Source organism: Pan paniscus, chromosome 11 (genome assembly GCF_029289425.2).
Source record: "Pan paniscus chromosome 11, NHGRI_mPanPan1-v2.0_pri, whole genome shotgun sequence".
Classification (NCBI taxonomy): domain Eukaryota; kingdom Metazoa; phylum Chordata; class Mammalia; order Primates; family Hominidae; genus Pan; species Pan paniscus.
In genome coordinates, this window is record NC_073260.2 from 18,717,880 (window position 1) to 18,737,550 (window position 19,671).

The following is a 19,671-nucleotide window of genomic DNA, read 5'->3' on the forward strand; positions in this document are numbered from 1 at the left end:
CCACAAATGAATTAATTTTCTCTAATTAGAACTATGGGCTGGGCGCAGTGGCTCACACCTGTAATCCCAGCACTTTGGGAAGCCCAGGCGGGTGGATCACTTGAGGTCAGGAGTTTGAGACCAGCCTGGCCAACATGACGAAACTCTGTTTCTGCTAAAAATACAAAAATTAGCCGGGCGTGATAGTGCATGCCTGTAGTCCCAGCTACTTGGGAGGCTGAGGCAGGAGAATCGCTTGAACCCGGGAGGCGGAGGTTGCAGTAAGCCGAGATTGTGCCACTGCACCACTCCAACCTGGGTGACAGAGCAAGACTCCATCTCAAAAAAAAAGAAAAAGGAAAGAACTATGTATAATTTTTAAGTTATTCTGTAACTGCTTGAGTTAAAATTGATAATGTGATACCTAAAAATATACATACACACGTACTTTATATCTTGTAAATCTTAGGAAGAAAATAGACTTTCTTGATAACAAAAAACATGCCAAGACATTTAACAATTTAGAAATAAATCATTAACTAGTTGGTAGAAAAGCAAGTCAGGTCCAGCTGGCTTTGATCCCACCTAATGTAGGATTTTGCAGATCCTTTCTCTTCTCGATTAAATTTTTTTTCCCCAAAACTGTTTCTACCATGTGTTTATAATGTGCTCTCTTTTTCTAGCCATATTTTTGCTACAAACTAGTAATTATCCTTTAATGTTTTGCTTTTTTTTAGTTTTATTAACAGAATTCTAAAATTTTAAATTACTTATAAATTCTAAATTTTAAAAGTAAGTAACTTAGTCTTCCCTGACTTTGCCAACTGGGAATTCTAACCTACTTTCCTTAGAATTCTCAGAAAATATTTAAGATCTAGGATCACTGTCATCATGTTCATAGTTGCTTTCATTTTTGAGTACTGAGTATGTGCCAGACACTGTGCTAAATGCATTGTGTATGCAATTTTTAATATACTACAAAGGTTGGTATAATTGTCTTCACTTAACAAATGAGAATACAGAGGCCAAGATAGAATGAATACTTTGTGCCAGCTAGTCACTAGTAGAGCTGGAATATGAACCAAACTCTGTTTCCTCGGGCTGGTTTTTTCCATAAACTCTGATACTCCTTTCCTGTATTATACCCATCCCACCTAATCAATGTGACTGTAAAATAATGGAAATTCTGAAGCTTCTCCACCCACTCATCTTAAACAGAATCTTTAAAAAGGTAATTTGGCTTGTATTCATGTGACATAGGTATGTACCATATCTTGAGATGATACACTTTTTCTTTTGAAAAAGTAATGACTATTAGTGTTGTAAAATATGTTATTATTTATATACACTTAAAAAATGCTTTTTTCTAAAGTGTTAAAACCTTACAGGAGTTGTTCACACCCATGAGTATGTAAATTCTATAACTGAGCATTACTACCACAAGAAAATCTGAGAATCCCTTTTGGGATAATTTAAGAAATGTGTAGTATATGCATAGTTACACTTAATGCAGCGTAGCTCCACAATGCTTATGCTCCCTTTATGAATAATTCTATATTCTTTTTTTTCTGATATAATTTTTGTGCTGTCTTGTTACTTTACTAGCAACATGTCATTAAGACCAGATAAGCAAATTTTATCTTAAATTGTTAGCTGATCTCATAGTACAGATGTCTGATTTCTATTTAAAATCCAGTTCTACACATTTATTCTCCAGTTATGAAGCTGTGGGTTTTGGTTCTTTCATTTCAAATCTATGGATAAGCATAAGTGGTCTGTTAACAGCCTTTTTTTTTTCTTTTTTGGTTTCATTGCATTTATATCATTGACCTTTGCTTCAGAAAGCATTCAAGTCTTTAACAGAGAGAGACCATGAAAGGGAGTGTTGTAAAGTCTTTATTCTATGAAGGAAGTCACACAGGCAAAGCTTTATATTTGCTGAGTGATTTCTTTTCTTTCTTTTTGGTTTTTTTTGTGTGTGTGTGAGACAGAGTCTCGCTGTCACCCAGGCTGGAGTGCAGTGGCACAATCTTGGCTCACCACAACCTCCACCTCACAGATTCAAGCGATTCTCCTGCCTCAGCCTCCCGAGTAGCTGGGACTACAGGTGTGTGCCACCATGCCCTGCTAATTTTTGTATTTTTAGTAGAGACGAGGTTTCACTATGTTGGCCAGGCTGGTCTCGAACTCCTGACCTCGTGATCCACTCACCTCAGCCTCCGAAAGTGCTAGGATTACAGGCATGAGCCGCTGCACCTGGCCGATTTAAATCTTTTTTTAAGAGACAGAGTCTCCCTGTGTTGCCCAGGCTGGAGTACAGTGGCTATTCACAGGCCCGCTCATGGCACACTCAGCTCAAGAGGATGGCTTCAGTTCCCTGTGATGTCATTTCCTGCCTAACCAGTCAGCACTTCTGGCTCCCTGGTTTCACCCCACCCACCAAGTTGTCCTTAAAAACCCTAATCCCTGAATACTTAGGGAAACTGATTTGAGTAATAATAAAGCTCTGGTCTCCTGCACAGCTGGCTCTGCATGAATTACTCTTTCTGTATTGCAATTCCCCCATCTTGATAAATCAGCTCTGCCTAGGCAGTGGGCAAGGTGAACCCATTGGGTGGTTGCAGGATTAGTCTCCTGTGTTTCTTGGTCTGTGAGGCTTTATGAGAGACAGGTTTAATTTGAGATAAGTGGACCCAGCTGTTTATTCCTGTTTAACTGCAGTTGGAGTAGTTCAGGCAGCCTAGAACTCCTGGGCTCAAGTGATCTTCCTGCCTCAGCCTCCTGAGTAGCTGGGACTATAGGCATGTGCCACCATGCCTGATAAATTTAATTCTTATACATGCAGAAATTGGCCTTGGGCCATGAATAACATGATGCAAAAGCACTAGTAGTGCAGCCTCACAACCAAAATTCCTCACTTCTTTTTTTCTTTTTTTTTTGAGACAGAGTCTCACTCTGTCACCCAAGCTGGAATGCAGTGATATGATCTTGGCTCACTGCACCCTCCGTCTTCCGGGTTCAAGCAGTTCTCCTGCTTCAGCCTCCCAGGTAGCTGGAACTACAGGCACACACCACCACTCTGACTAATTTTTGTATTTTCGGTAGAGACAGGGTTTCACCATGTTGGCCAGGCTGATCACTGGTCTTGAACTTGTGACCTCAAGTGACCCACCCACCTCAGCCTCCCAAAGTGCTGGGATAAAGGTGTGAGCCGCCACGCCCGGCCTATATTTTCTTTTAAAAGAGAGAAAAGCACCTTTTTTTTTACTTGTTGTTTTAAAATCTGGCCATGCATGGTGTCTCATACCTGTAATGCTAGCACTTTCGGAGGCCAAGGCAGGAGGATTGCTTGAGCTCAGGAGTTTGAGACCAGCCTGGGCAACAGGGGAAAACCCTGTCTCCATAAAAAATACAAAAATTAGCCTGATGTGGTGGCGCATACCTGTAGTCCCAGCTACTTGAGGGGCTGAGGCAGAAGGACCACCTGAACCCAGGAAGTTGAGGCTGCAGTGAGCCGAAATCGTGCCACTGCAGCCTAGGGGACTAAATGAGACCCTTTCTCAAAAAACAAAACAAAAACGAACAAAAATCACCCAGGAAAAAATAAAGCATGGTATGTACACTCAGACAACTACTTTATCAAGATTCATTAAGTCACTTTAAATCAGCAATTAAGGAGCAGATCCTCCAGATAGAAAGTCTTTTATCCAAGACTTATTAAGGGAATTATTAAGGGAAAACCCACTTCAGGAATAGCAACTACTTTGGGAACATTGGCTATATTATGGTTACACAATATTATTAAGTGATTTTGTGTTCGAAACTAATACCTTCTTCTTGTAGGTTGTGGGTTAGGCAAACACCATCATTGAAAGTAACTGTTTATCCTTTTGTATATTGAATAACGTATTTAGAGGAATGAGGAGTAAGCATATTTTGATTAACATTTTAAAAGCCTTGGAAATAAGCTGATGAAGTGTTGTAAGCCATTCTTTGAAAGGTACGTTATGTTCTTTATAATTTTCTGATAGTATAGAGGGGCTTCGATTGACTGGTTCCTTCTTATTGAGTCATAAAATATTCCTGAATTTTATTTTTTATGAATACAGGTTTTCTTTGCTAGATCTTTAAGTACCTTGGGATATTCTTGTGTAAGACTGTATATGTGTGTGGCTTCTTTTCTTTTTTCTTTACTAAATTACTTAAGATTCATAGATTCATGCTTGATAGTATAAATTAGATAATGTAAATTTTTGTTGCATTTTTAAAAACATCTATACTATGATCAGTACAAATTTTATTTAAGCTTTAAACATCAAAATATTTGGGCTTATATCTCTGAGAACCTTTGACTTTGTTAGGCTGCAGCTTCTCTTCAAGCAATAAGATTTCTCAGCCTTTGTTAAAGACCTGAAATTTACTTGCAGTGAGAAAAGAGACCAAGATTTATTGTGGACAGGGCATAAACACCATCACTGGAGTCAGGACCTATATAGATGGTGAATTGTAATGCTTTGGATCTACAGAATGAAGCTTGATACCTAAGTGGATATCAAGTTATTTGGCAGACAAATTTCTTGTACCAATTTAGAGTCAATCTTAGGAGTAGATAGTATGGTGGGGAAAAGTCTGGCTTTGTATGAATAGACTTGACTTACTAGCTGAGGACAGTAACTTCATCTGAATTTTCTCAGTAGTAAAATAAGTGTTATGACCCTCACCAGGTAGAACTACCTTGAGGATTAGAGAAAAAATATATTTATTGACATAAGCCCTCAATAAATGATAGCTCACTGCATCATCATTATTACTCCTGCTTTCAAATGCCTCCATTTTAAATTTTCTGTAAAATTATTTGTTAGCTAAGAAATTGCATTATGCAATACACTAGACAGCTTTTAATAGCAATACAGAATTTGATAGGTGATTTCTTTGGACACAAGGCTTTGAGATATGGTAAGTATATATGATTTACATGAGCTGGGCTTTCTTTCCCTTCTGGGGTGTTACTCAATACAACTTTTAAATTTGATTTACTTTTATTCATTGTCTTTGCTTTTATTTGCAGTTCTGGGAAATGCCAGTGCAAAGTGGGTGTCATTGGCTCTATATGTGACCGATGCCAAGATGGATATTATGGCTTTAGTAAGAATGGCTGCTTGCCCTGCCAATGCAATAATCGGTCTGCCAGTTGCGATGCCCTCACAGGTACGTACTTTCCTTAACTTTGTCATGTAATTATTCCACTGTTCTTTTAATTTGGAAATCTTTCAGCTATAGGTTGATTCTTATGAAATAGTTTGGAAGGGCCTTTATCTTCTAAGTAGGATGTACTAGATCACAGCAAGCCAAACTCCTGCTACAACAAACTTGAAAAAGTACGTAAATTAAAAAAAAAAAATCATATACCTATGGAGGCAAGGAGAACTATAGGAACTAAAATTCCAGAAAGGTTGGAACTCTTCCTAGGTAAACTGATGATCACCAGCCATTGTCTTTCCAGGGGACACTTGCTGATTCTGAGCATAGGCGAAGAATGAGCTAGACCCAAGCAAAGGAATTCTTCTTTAGGAAAGAGATACAAGAAGTGTTTTTGGCAGTCATTTGAGGCTCGCATGATGGTTGGAAACAAGAGGATCCCCAAACACAAGGCCAGCTTTCCCACAGGATATTAGCCGACTATGCAAAAGATGGAAGGCTGGGCCAGGAAGGTAGAAAAAAATCTCTTTCTCTTTCAGTCTTGTGCTGAGGAGACAAAATCCCTTTAGAAAGAGACATTCAATTATCTCCCCCTCAAGATGTCTTCAGACTCTGAAGGTGCATGCAGTGGGACCTAGGCTCAAATTACCAAAGGCCAATACGAATCTCTCACAGTCTTTTAGGGCTAAGGAGAAACAGACTTGCTAGGCTGTCAAGCAAAAGCTTTAGAGGGCCATGACCAAGAAATAGTAAGGAACCAGAAGTTGATTAACTCATACTAAAATTACAGTCCACCCTCAAGCCGCCTCACCTTCTGATTGGATTGAAGTAATTCTCTCATTATATCTGCCTAACAGATGAAAGGGGAGCCCTCTCTGGTTCTTTTATATACTGTGTCCGGCATACAATAAAAAATACTGGACAATGCAAAGACAGAAAAATCTGACCAATACCAAAGAGAAAAAAAATGAACAATGGAAGCAGACCTTTAGGTGATCTAGATGTTAGAGTTAGCTTAGAAAGACTTGACTAAAGTTAGTATTTTCATACAATAAAGGGAAAATCAGACAAAATAGGTGAAGAGAGGCAAAATGTCAATAGAAATTGGAATCTCTAAAAAATCAAATGAACAAACTGGAACTGAAAAATACAACATGTGAATTAATAACTCATTGCATTAATCTAACTAGATTGTATACAGTGAAGACAAAGTTAGAAGACTTGAATACAGTACAATTAAAAATATCCAAACTGAAGCATTTCGAGAAAATATAATGGGAAGAACAGAGCAGGGAAGATGTGGGACATAGCCAAAAGGTTTAGCGTAAATGTAATTGGAGATCTAAAAAGAGAGGAAAGTGATACTGGATCCCAGTAATATCTGAAGAGAAAATGGCCATGAATTTTCCAAATGGATTAAAGGCATCAACCGACAGATTCAGAAAGTTCAGCAAACCCTAAGCAATATAAAAACAAAGAAAACCACATTTAGGCAAACTTAGTCAAACCATTAAAAACTAAAGCCAATTAACTTCTGATCTTAGTTTTCCTAAATGTAAGAATTAAGTGTCCTTCCTTGGAAACATTTTTTTTCCCAAACAAACAAGCAAAAAAAATCAGGACACACTAGTCTGACAAGTACAAGTGTTTTTATGAGAACAGGGTGGCAAAATATTTGAAGTCAAAAGTACCCTGGAAAAATCGGTTGAAAGTTTATTCTTTATTCAAATACTCTATAGTAAAACAAATTGATTTAGAAGAAATTTTTTTTTTCTTTTATGTGATCTTGTCTCTGCCTATTTGCCAGTTTTATCTTGTGGCGTTCTTTTTCTTTACATCTGTGATCCGGTCAGACTGGCTTTTATTTCTAAAACAAGGCATGTTCCCTGGTCCCAGGGTTCTCATATATGATCTTTCCTCTGCCAAGAATGGTTTTTCTAATCCACCTCTACCTCCATCCTTGACCCCTCTGCCTTATTAAATCATATTCTTCCCTCGGGTCGTCAATTAAAGGCCACTTCATTAGAAAGCATTTCCTGATGCTCTAGGCTTAATGGTAATTTCCCTATTATATGCTCTCACATATACTTGTATTTTTTCATAGCACTTTTCACAATTTGTAATTGTGTATTTATTTGTGATTCTGAGTCACATATGGCTCACTCATGAGGGCAAGAACTTTTTTTTTTTCACCATTGTATACACAATCTCTAGCATGGAGCTTTAGCATATAGTAACTACTCACTAAATTTTTATCAAATAAATGAACAAATGAATGGAAAGGCGTACAGAGGAAAGATTATTTTCAATACTGAGTAACAACAGGAATACTTCATTATACTGAGTCGATTAAAATTACTCCTTAGATCTTTTACAGTACCGAAAAGCAGTCTACATTGCTGATTCTCAGTTTTAATTTTTCTTAAGGTAATGGGGCCACTCTCTTTACTGTCATGTAAGTGCTGACCTGTCCTTTCTCTGGAGATAATTTAAGGCAAAATAATTCTTTTTCATGGTTATGGTTTCTAAAAGCAGCTAGTAGTAAGAGAAATAAATGGGTTCTTTGTTTGGAATTATAATAAAAGTGGAATCCAACGTGAAGGAGTGCAAATACTTTATTTAAAATTACAAGCTTTATATAAAACCACTCTCGTCAAGTGACTTTATTTTCAACAGTGCTGTGATAAGGTTGCCCTCTGGTGGCCACTTACTGTGTTTTCACAGTCCTATTTTCACCCCCTCTACTGTTTTTCTATACCTTGTGTTTTAGATTGAAGTAGATTTTCAAAGTACTCTTTTTTTGTGGTAAGATATATTTGAATAAACATTTTGGAAAGCAATTTGAGAGTAAGTATGAGAAATCTTAAAAATTGTTCTTTGATCTGGTAGTTCTATTTCCAGGAATCTATTCTAAGGAAAGAATTCTAAATTCTTAAGAAGGTTATGTTCAGAGATGCTCACCAAAATGGTAGTTACAATTTTAAGAAGTTAGGCAACCCAATTTCTCACAATAGGGTATTAAGTAAATACTGTTATCTAGGCAGTATATTATTAAAAACACAGAAAACCAAATGTTGACCTTACCTTGAGCAAGTTGCTTAATCTGTTTCTTCATCTATAAATTTGATATAATAGCAGTAACTGCCTAGTGGGTTGTCGTGAAGATTAAATGCAGTACACTTGTACAGCCTTCATATAGTGCCTGGTCCATCACAAGTAATCAGTAAATGGTAACTGTTATTATGTTCTCGATAAAATGTTTTGTTTTGTTTTGTTTTTTCTGAAACGGAGTTTCACTCTTGTTGCCCAGGGTGGAGTATGGTGGCGCGATCTTGGCTTACTGCAACCTCCGCCTCCTGGGTTCAAGCAATTCTCCTGCCTCAGCCTCCCAAGTAGCTGGGATTACAGGCGCCCACCACCACGCCCGGCTAATTTTTTGTATTTTTAGTAGAGACGGGGTTTTGCCATGTTGGGCAGGCTGGTCTCGAACTCCTGACCTCAGGTGATCCGCCTGCCTCGGCCTCCTAAAGTGGTGGGATTACAGATGTGAGCCACTGTGCCTGGCTGATAAAATGTTTTAAAGAATGATATATAGCAATATGAGAAAGTGAAAGAAGCAAGGTATAAAATAACATATGCCATATAATTAGACTAGTTAAAAAACAAAAGCCAAACCCCTGTAAATGAGGAAGGATTACAAAGAGAAGTACTAAAAATCTTTTTTTTTTTTTTGAGACCGAGTCTTGCTCTGTCACCCAGGCTGGAGTACATGGCACAATCTCGGCTCACTGCAACCTCTGGCTCCCGGGTTCAAGCGATTCTCCTGCTTCAGCCTCCCAAGTAGCTGGGATTACAGGCGCCAGCCATCACACGCCCAGCTAATTTTTGTATTTTTAGTAGACACGGGGTTTCACCATGGTGGCCAGGTTGATCTTGAACTCCTGACATTAGGTGATCCACCCGTCTCGGCCTCCCAAAGTCCTTGGATTACAGGCTTGAGCCACGGAGCCCAGCCTAAAAATCTTAATGAGAGATTTCCTAGGATGATTTTTTACCCCTTTCTACTCCTGTATTTTTCTACTCCTGTAGATTTTCTTTATTAAGCACGTTTCCCTTAAAATGGAAGTGGGGGGATATTATTTTTAAAACTGGAACTTTATGTTCATATAATATACTTCCTTTGAAAATCCAATGTACCTTTATGTATTCATAGTGTCCCATGATGGGTAACTTGACCTGAGCAGCTTGACTGAGTTGACCAATCCTCTATTCCCCAATGATACTTACTTCAGAGTATCATGCTTTCGTAGTTTTTGTGCTACCTAACCAGCTTTTCCTTCTTATTTGTTCTACTACATCTTCCTCAGTTCAGCTACAAGCACTGGAGTGCCTCAGGGCTCAGAGCTTGTCAAGTTTGTCTTTGCCATTTAAACTTTCTCCCTAAGTGGTCTCATTCAGTCCCCTGGATTTAATTTGTATTTGTTTGTTTGTTTTAGCTCATTTTCCCCCTTAACCCTGGATTTAATTTAAATGCCATCTGTATATGTGCTTATTATCAGATTTGCATTTCTCCATTGATCTCCACACTCAAATATCCAACCGTCAAATATCCACTTGTTTTAATTGGCATTATATACCTAACACATCCAAAACAACTTTTTTTTCAACTTTATAAGTTAAGCCTCCTCTATCCATTTCACCAAGTTACTCAGTCCCAAAGCCTAGTAGTCATTTTTTATTTTTCTCCTTTTTCTTACTGCAAATATCCAGCTCATCAGTATATTCCATCAGCCCTATCTTCAAAACATACCCTGAATCCGACCACTGTTCATGACTTTTATTGCATCATCCTTGCCCAAGCCACTGTCATCTCTTTGAACTACTTTGGCACAGTCTCATCTGGCCTTTCAGCCTCCTCTCTTCTCTCCCTATTCTCTGATCCCCACCCCACCACAGTTAGTCTCCACATAACAACCAGAGCAATCTTTTTAAAATGTAAAACCAGATCATGTCATTTTCATGCTTAAGCCCTCCAATGGCTTCTCATCCCTTTTGGAATAAATAAAATTCAAACATCTCTCTATGGCCTATCTGGTTTTACATTTTCTGGGCCCTGCCTTTCTCTCTGACCTTATGCCCTGTTACTCTCTCCCTTGTTAACCTGGGCTCCATACTGGCCTTCTTTCAGTTTGACGGGTTAAAGCTTGCCTTTTGTTCTATAAAGAGGGTAAGGCATTTCTTCCTACAACAAAGCACATTACTGTATTTCAGATAGGTTTATATATAAATGATGAAATGGTAAAATAAATAAAGGAATAAGGAAAGGTCTTTTTGCAGGTAACAATGTATGTTTTCAATGTTTTGTCCCTGAATTTGGCTGGAAAGGAGCCCTACATTCCTTTCTTTGACTAGTTATTTTCTTGGTTATCTCTACAAAGATTTTTGAGATGCTTAGTCAAGGAGCATGAAAAAATCATCTTCAGGAAACATTCCTTTTTCTTTTGATCCACCCTTTGGCCATCTTTCAGCAATGAGAATGTGAGTTTTAGGGCAGTATTGTTATATTTTGGGGGGTTCCAGGCAGAGCATAATGAACAATGTTAAACTTCAGCTTATTTTTATGTATCATTTATCATAAAAGAAAGATTCTTAGATTTTAGATTTAAAGGAAACCTTAGATTTCATCTAGTTCAGCTTTTAAAATTTACAGATGAGGAAATTAAGACATAAAGAGAAAACATTATGTCCTATGGAATAGTCTTTCACCCTTTGAAATGCTCACATTATATTAAATCGTTAGCCAAAGAATTATTATCCCATTTTACAGATTAGAAAAGTGAAAATCAGAGAAGCTGTTTGCTTAAGGTAACTTAGTTTGTGAGAAGTTCAGCTGGAAATGGAACACAAATTTGACATTAAATCCCATACCACCTTTTTTTTTTTTTTTTCTTGAGACAGAGTCTTGCTCTGTCGCCCAGGCTGGAGTGCAGTGGCTGATCTGGGCTCACTGCAAGCTCCACCTCCCGGATTCACGCCATTCTCCTGCCTCAGCCTCCCGAGTAGCTGGGACTACAGGCGCCCACCACCATTCCCGGCTAATTTTTTATATTTTTAGTAGAGACGGGGTTTCACCGTGTTAGCCAGGATGGTCTTGATCTCCTGATCTCGTGATCCGACCGCCTCGGCCTCCCAGAGTGCTGGGATTACAGGCGTGAGCCACCGCACCCGGCCCCATACCATTTCTTAATGCTATGTTGCCTCTCACAGAGGAGTTGTAAGCTATTAAAGAAGCAAACTCACATCATTAGTTTCTACTGTATATAGGTTTTAAACGTTATGGTCTTTATTTTTATTGTAAAAATAAATAATTATTAAATATATATGAAGTGTTTCAAATTGCTTGAGTTCTTGAAATATTTTACAATGTGTATGTGATATATTTTACAGTGTGTTATTTTACAATAATAAAAATCAAGATAATAAAAAATAAAAGTGATGCATGTATACTAGAGATAATTTGAAGACTAGAGGGAGAAAAACTCTGAAAGGGCTATTGCCTTTCACGACTGTTGTTAACGCTTTGGTTATTTATGTCTGGCCTATCTTTAATTTATTTGTTTTCTTTCTCTATAGTTGTACTTTAGGTACATGCACCTTAAAGCAATGTAAACAGTGATGAATATTTAAGAATCAATGAATTTTATTCTTTTTTTAATTTATTTTTTTTTCTTCTGAGACAGGGTCTTGCTCTGTTTCCTGGGCTGGAGTGCAGTGGCATGATCATAGCTCACTACAGCCTCAACCTTCCAGACTCAAGCGATCCTCTCACCTCAGCCTCCTGAGTAGCTGGGACTCAGGCATGCACCACCACACCCAGCTAATTTTTGTATTTTTTGTAGAGACAGTATTTTGCCCTGTTGCCCAGGCTGGTCTCAAACTCTGGGGCTCAAGCAATCCACCTGCACTGACCTCCCAAAGTGCTGGGATTACAGGTTTGAGCCCCTGTGTTGGGCTAAATTTTATACTTATACTTGCTTTCATTTTTACTTTTGAGATAGTATTGTTTACCCCGTAAGGTTATTTTTTTTTTTTTACTCATTGATTTCTCATTGCAGGGTATGGCCAAAAAACAAACAGAAATAAAAAATTATTCTGGAAAAAATATTCTGGTATAAATGGCTTAAGAGAGTAGAATTATATTGTGGTAGTCATAAACATGTGGAGTCTTATTTAGAATAGTAAAAAGCCCCAAAATAGTAAGCATGTAAGCCCAGTAGCCCTGTAGGAGTAAAGGATTACAAGTGTGTGTGTGTGTGTACACACACACACACACTTACATATATGTATTTATTTATTATTATTATTTTTGAAAAGGAGTTTCACTCTTGTTGCCCAGGCTGGAGTGCAATTGTGTGATCTCGGCTCACCACAACCTCTGCTTTCCAGATTCAAGTGATTCTCCTGTCTCATCCTTCTGAGTAGCTGGGATTACAGGCATGCACCACCACACCTGACTAATTTTGTATTTTTAATAGAGATAGGGTTTCACCATGTTGGTCAGGCTGGTCTCGAACTCTTGACCTCAGGTAATCCGCCTGCCTTGGCCTCCCAAAGTGCTGGGATTACAGGCGTGAGCCACCATGCCTGGCATATACATACATACATATATATATATGTATGTACGTATATATGTATATAAAGGGTAGCAACATGATCTTTTCTTGTCACATCAGCTATGCACAAAGGACTTATTATTGGACTGCATCTTACCCTGAACCTCCAGATTTGACTATGGAACTGTTAGCTTTTTTTTTTCCAGGTATTTTTTATATTAAAGCTTAGCACTTTATCAGAACTTTTTCTCTTAAAAATTCTTTGTATTGAACATTTTTAAAAGGGGGAGAGTAGGTAGACAGATTTCACACATAATGCAGGTTTTGACGTGTCCAACCTGAGGAACAGTTTAACTTTTAAAATTGTTTTATTTTTAGAGCAAAACTCCAGTTTCCTAGTATGTATTTTTCAGCTGTTTTTTATTGTCACAAAGATACATAGCTAAAGAGAGATCACAAGAAGATCTGAAAGAAGCCAGTACCTAAAGTGTCTACCACAGCATGAATATATACTACTTTGTTATGTGGGAAAAATATCATTAACACTATCAGGCCTTTACAATTACATGATTGAAAACGATGATATTTACATACAAGTTTGATTTAATGTTGTGTTCACATAAACTTTTGAAGATATCTTTCACAATAAATTTATGAAGTTTGGGGGAATTTTGCTGTAGTCAGTTAAGAATTGAGATTTACACTAGGGAGGCCTACATGGGCGCATCACTTGAGGTCAGAAGTTCGAGACCGGCCTGGCCAACATAGTGAAACCCTATCTCTACTAAAATACAAAAATTAGCCAGGCGTGGTGACATGCGCCTGTAATCCCAGGTACTTGGGAAGCTGAGGCAGGAGGATCACTTGAACCTGAAGATGGAGGTTGCAGTGAGTGGTGAGCAGAGATCATGCCACTGCACTCTAGCTTGAGCCACAGAGCGATCTCCATCTCAAAAGAAAAAAAAAATAAAAGAATTGAGCTTTTTAATATGTAGGTTGATGACATTTTCATTCTTTTGTTTTTTTCAAGTTTTGCTTCAGTTGTGAGACCATTTTATTTCACAGCCTTATTCTCTCTCCCCTTTTAAAAATATTTCTGCTAGTAAGGAAAAGAAATCAAGACTTTTACGAATAGTTTTAGCATTGAACTGTAGTTAGCTTACTTTGTAAAATGTCATTATCTTCCTAGATTTCTATGTAGAGTTTACTCACTAATTTCCATAATAGTAGTTCTGAGTGTCCCTTTGAATCTTCCTGGCCCCATAAGGAAGGAATGTAAATTATGCTACACTTTCTCATTTTGTATTTTCAAATGTTATGCTGCTTCCATGTCTGTAGAACATCCTTACTAATAGAGTGCCAAGGGAGTATTATTACAAAACCTAACTGTTTTGTTTTCTTCTTTTATTAATTGTTTTTATTTTTACTTTAAATTTTTAAATATATAAAGCTATGGAGAATAATATAGCAAATACCCATACACTCACACCCAGAATTATTAATAATAAAGATTAACATTTTGACATTTTGCTTCATATTTATATATATAGGTATATAGTTACATCTTTGAAATAGAAAATTTCAATAAAGTTGAGGTCCTCTTTTCCTCCCTAGTCCTGTTTTACCCCCCTCCCTCCACAGAGACAAGCAGAGTATAAAATTCCCCTATACCCTCGCAATCCACATTTTAATTTTTACCTCATGTTTATATCCATCTGGTTAGTGTACTCTGTATCCATTTGCTTAGTGGGCTTAGTGTGGTTTTTAAATTTTAGTAAGTATTCTCTTTCTGTATGTGTTATTCCCCAATTTGCTTTTCAACCAACGTTCTTTTTAAGATTTAGGCTGGGTGGCTAATCTAATGGCTCACGCCTGTAATCCCAAAACTTTGGGAGGCCGACGCAGGAGAATCGCTGGAGGCTGAGAGTTCAGTATCAGCCTGGGCAACACAGTGAAATCCTGTCTCATAAAATAATTTAAAAATTAGCCGGGTGTAATGGCATGCTCCTGTAGTCCCAGCCACTTGGGAGGCCCCATCTCTAAAAAAAAAAAAAAAAAGATTTGTGCATGTTCATGCATGTATGATTAGTTCACTTATGAAAATGCCACAATTTATGTATTCTTCTATTAATATGTATTTGGATTGTTTTTATTTTCTCCTTGGCGTATAGTTGCTACTTTTGGTATGTAATCAGATCAACCAGCAAGGGTTTATTGAGCCACTAATCTTGTATCCCACCTTTCCCTAAGGAGCTTACAATCTAGTAGGGGACACAATTCATAGACATGGGCAGTATAGAAATCAGGTGGGGTAGAAATTAACTCTATCCAATCCCTATTAGTTTTTCTTTTTCTTATGATCTTTTTGTTGCAGGCATGATTTTTGAAAGTTACTTGGCTTTCAAGGTAAATCTTTAACTTTTCAAAATAATTTGCTTCTTTTAGGTGCTTGTTTAAACTGCCAGGAAAATAGCAAAGGAAATCACTGTGAAGAATGTAAAGAAGGATTTTATCAGAGTCCTGATGCCACTAAAGAATGTCTTCGCTGCCCTTGTTCAGCAGTGACATCTACAGGCACCTGCTCTATAAGTAAGGCCTTTCTCTAACTTTTCATTTTAGAGGGAAAAAAAAAATCAGTTATCAATAGGTATAAGTTGCATTGATGAATAAAGTTCTGGATGCTATAGGTGAAAGGGAGTTATAAAAACAGCAAAAGTTTTCCTTTCCAGGAATTTATAATCTAATCCAAATATATATATGTGAATGAGACTTAAAGTGTCTAAAAACCTGCATAATGAGTTAATGCAGGAACTTCAAGACTGAGCAACTTTTGCTCACCTATTTCAAGGTAACATTTACTAATTAGTTCCTCCTAGATACCGAATAATGTTGACTAATTGCAATCTAATAAATATAGTTGACTCATTTAATCCTGATATATATATTAGTTATCTATTGCTAAATAACCGATTACCCTAAAATTTAGTGGCTTAAAACAGTAAGCATTCATTATTTCACATATTTTCTACTAGGACTTTCGAAGCAGCTTAGCTGGGTGGTGCTGGTTTGAATTTTTTCCTTTCTTTCTTTCTTTCTTTCTTTCTTTCTTTCTTTCTTTCTTTCTTTCTTTCTTTCTTTCTTTTTCTTCCTTCCTTCCTTTCTTCCTTCCTTCCTTCCGTCCTTCCTTCTTTTTCTTTCTTTCTTTCTTTCTTTCTTTCCTTCCTTCCTTCTTTCTTTTCTTTCTTTCTTTCCTTTCTTTTCTCCCTGTCTGTTTAAATAATAGCTTTGTTGAGCTGTAATTCACATTTCATACAATTTAAGATGCAAAATTCAGTTTTTTTAGTACATAGTCTCAAAGTTTTGCAACCATGACCACAATCAATTTTAGAAATTTTCATCACCTCCCCCAACAAAAGGACCTAAAAAACAATCCTATAATCATTAGCAATTACTCCCTTTTCCTCTGGCCTTAGGCAACCACTAACCTACTTTTTCTGCTCTATGGATTTGCCCATTCTGAACATTTCGTACAAATGAAGTCATACAATACATGGCCTTGTGTGTCTGGCTTTTTTCACTTAGCATAGTATTTTCAGTTCATTCATGTTATAATATGTCTCAATACTTCATTCCTTTTTGTTACTAAATAATATATTATTGTGTTATACCCCATTTCATTGCTCTCTTCATCAATTGATAGACATTTGTGTTGTTTCCACTTTTTAGCTATTACAAATAATGCTGCTGTGAACATTTGTATACATGTTTTTGTATGTACATATATTTTCATTTATCTTCAGTGTATACCTAGGAGTGGAATTCCTGGGTCCTGTAGTAACTATGTTTATCCTCTTGAGGAACTGTCAGACTGTTTTCCAAAATGAGTACACCATTTTGCATTCTCATTCTCACCAACCCTGTATGTAGGTTCCAAATTTTCCACAGCTTCACCAACACTTACTATCCGCCTTTATATAATTATAGCCATCCTAGTAGATATGAAGTGTGGTATTCCACTGTGGTTTTAAGTTGCATGTTCCTGATGGCTAGTTATGTGCTTATTGTTCATTCATATATTTAGAGAAATGTCTGTTCAGATCCTTTGCACATTTACAATTTGGATTATTTATCTTGTTATCATTGAGTTGAAATAATTCTTTATATATTCTAGATACAAGTCCCTTAACAGATATATGATTTATAAATATTTTTTCTATTTTGTGGTTTAATTTTTTGCTTTCTTGATGGTGACCTTCTTAGCAAGGCCCAATTCAAATGTTACCTGCTTCATGAAGACTTTTCTATACCTCCCAGTAGGAAATTATCCTGTCCCTCAAGCTCTCATACTGCAGTGCAATATCATGTATTTATGTATAGTGGATGCACCAAGAGGGAATAATTACTTTGCCTGGAGTGGGGGAATATCAGCAATGGCTTCAGAGAGGATGTGACATAAAAGCTGAGTCTCGTGATGGGAGTCTGCATTTAGCAGGTAGACAGGAGAAGGAAGGACATTTCAGATAAAAATATCAGTAGGAACAATGGTACAGAAATCTTAAAACAGCTTATTTGATCAAGAAACTACTTAAGAATGGCAGAAACAAAGTATAAGGCAGAAGGAGTGAAACATCTGGCAGCACATTGAATGTCATATTTGAGGTCCAGTTGATCTGCCCATGACAGGCATGAAAGGCTTTCACAAACCTTAATTTCAGTCCTTCAGTCATTTCCTCAGGAATTCTTTAGATTATTGTTGCTATAGTTGTTGAAGTACAAAAATGCTGTAAAATATGGTACTGTTGTAAGCTGTAACTTCATTGAGAACAAGGAATATATGCCTTTTCACTAAGAATTTTTTTCCTGCATATTATTGTTTGCATGGGTTATGAATAATTCAGCTGCCACCTTTTATTGCTGAAAGTAACCTAAGTATTTCTGGTTTAATTCCTTTATTTGAAATATGGAAAGCTGAGGCCCAGAGTTTAGTAACTTAGTTGAGATCACACTACCCACTAGGATTGTAAGTGGTAAGTTAGAATTCTTTATCAGTTGCACACTCTGGGAATATACTAAAACCATTGAATTGTATACTTTTAATGGTTGAATGTTACGGTATATAAATTATATCTCAAAGCCATTTTAAAAAGTAAAAGTGAAAGATGAAAGGAATTCATTTTTCTTAAAGAGCATCAGAAATATGATTCATTGCCACAAGTTCCATGACCACTGTAAAGTATTCCTGCTATAATAACATTAGTCTGTGTTTAGGTAACAGGGTGATCCTGTTAGTGTAATTATAATAGTAAATTCTAAGGAAAGAACTAATCTTATCTAGCAGATTTAAAAGATGACTTGTTAATTATTAAAAATTATTTATTAAATATAATTAAGAATCCAGAATTGAAATCCTATGAAGAATAAAAAGGAAACAGATAGGTATGAGTTGTTATGTTCCTACTGCCTAAAGTGAAATTACTCAGTAGATATATATTGAACACATGCTGTGTTTTAGGCACTGTGCTAAACATTGGCGATAAAGACAGAAAAATGTCAAATAGCTCATAGTTTAATGGGAGAAACACACAAGTAACTAGGTAATTACAATTTCAAATGACATGTGTTACAGTTAAGCATAGACTAACCCTATCCCAAACTGAGCGAATCAAGGAAAACTTCTGTGCTTCTGAGAAGTAATACCTGAGTTAATTCCTACAGATTGAATTTGCTAACTGAACTAGAAAGAGAGAGACAAGAGGATGTCCCATGCAGAGAAAGTAGTATGTACAAAACCTCAGAGAGAAGAAAGCAGGCAGTATTTGGGTATTTAGGAGTTCTTTTAAGCCATTTAATGTGCCTGAACCTTAGGGGGTGGTGGAGTGTGAAGTGAAGAGAGAAAAGTTGAGAGAAGTAGGCAGAGGTCAGATTATGAAAAGTACTAAAAATTCGATTACATTTTCACTTAATCCTGAAGGAGTTAGGGAACCATTGAAGAGATTTCTCTAGAGAAGTAACATATTCTTATTTACTTTGAAGTTCAAAGTGAATGTAGGGGTGCATTGTGATAAAAAGAACCATGAGGAAGTAGCTACAATAATCTAGGTGAGAAATGATGAAGGCTTAATCTAAGATCACTCCAGTGGGAATGGAAAGAGACATCTGTGGATTGGAAAGACTTTAATCAGGTACAATTAATATGAATTGATAACTGCTTAGAAGGGACATAGGGAGGAAGAGGATTGAGAGATGATTCTCAGTGTTTTGGCTTATGCAAGTGGGTAGATGTTGGTACCATTCACTGAGATCTAGGGAACATTGGAGGAAGACAGGACTCAGGAAGGGAAGATACTGAGGACAGCGTTGTACATGTTAAGTTTGAGATGTTTGTGGATCCAGGTGTACAGGAAGTTAGTATATAGTTTGGAATTTAGGACAGAGATGTAGACTAGAGATACACATACACATATTGGAATTGTTGATGATGTCAGTGGATGAGGCCACCCATGGAAAATGAGCAGAGAAGAGAAAGAAACCAAGAATAGAAGTCTGCGGAGTACTCACATTTAAGTTTGGGAGGGATGGAGGAAGTTTTTGTTAAAACAATATTTTATCCAATCTGTCATCTATAAAAAGAAGGGAATAACACAATTATGAGAGTGCCAACCCATCATAATCATTCAGACTCCTTATGTAAGCATATTTATTTTGCTCTCTACATGAATAGGTTCTCTGGATGGCCCCATCATTCCTACAATAAGCTGGAAAATTAGTAAATAGATTATAGATTATTAGTTTAATTAATTAATAGAGATTATTATATGTCTCTAGAGAGGAGACAGTAGGGAAGGTTTATAAAAAACCAATTAGAAACCGGGTCTCATCA

At 36.9% G+C, this 19,671-nt stretch overlaps 1 protein-coding gene across 1 annotated transcript in view; it reads left to right on the forward strand.

The window, feature by feature from the left end:
• MEGF9 (multiple EGF like domains 9) overlaps positions 1–19,671 on the forward strand; it is a 113,878-nt gene that overhangs the window by 86,571 nt on the left and 7,636 nt on the right. The window contains exons 3-4 of the mRNA XM_003833089.6: positions 5,048–5,187; positions 15,237–15,380. Of these exons, the coding sequence (XP_003833137.2) occupies positions 5,048–5,187; positions 15,237–15,380 (284 nt within the window). The remainder of the gene's footprint in view (positions 1–5,047; positions 5,188–15,236; positions 15,381–19,671) is intronic.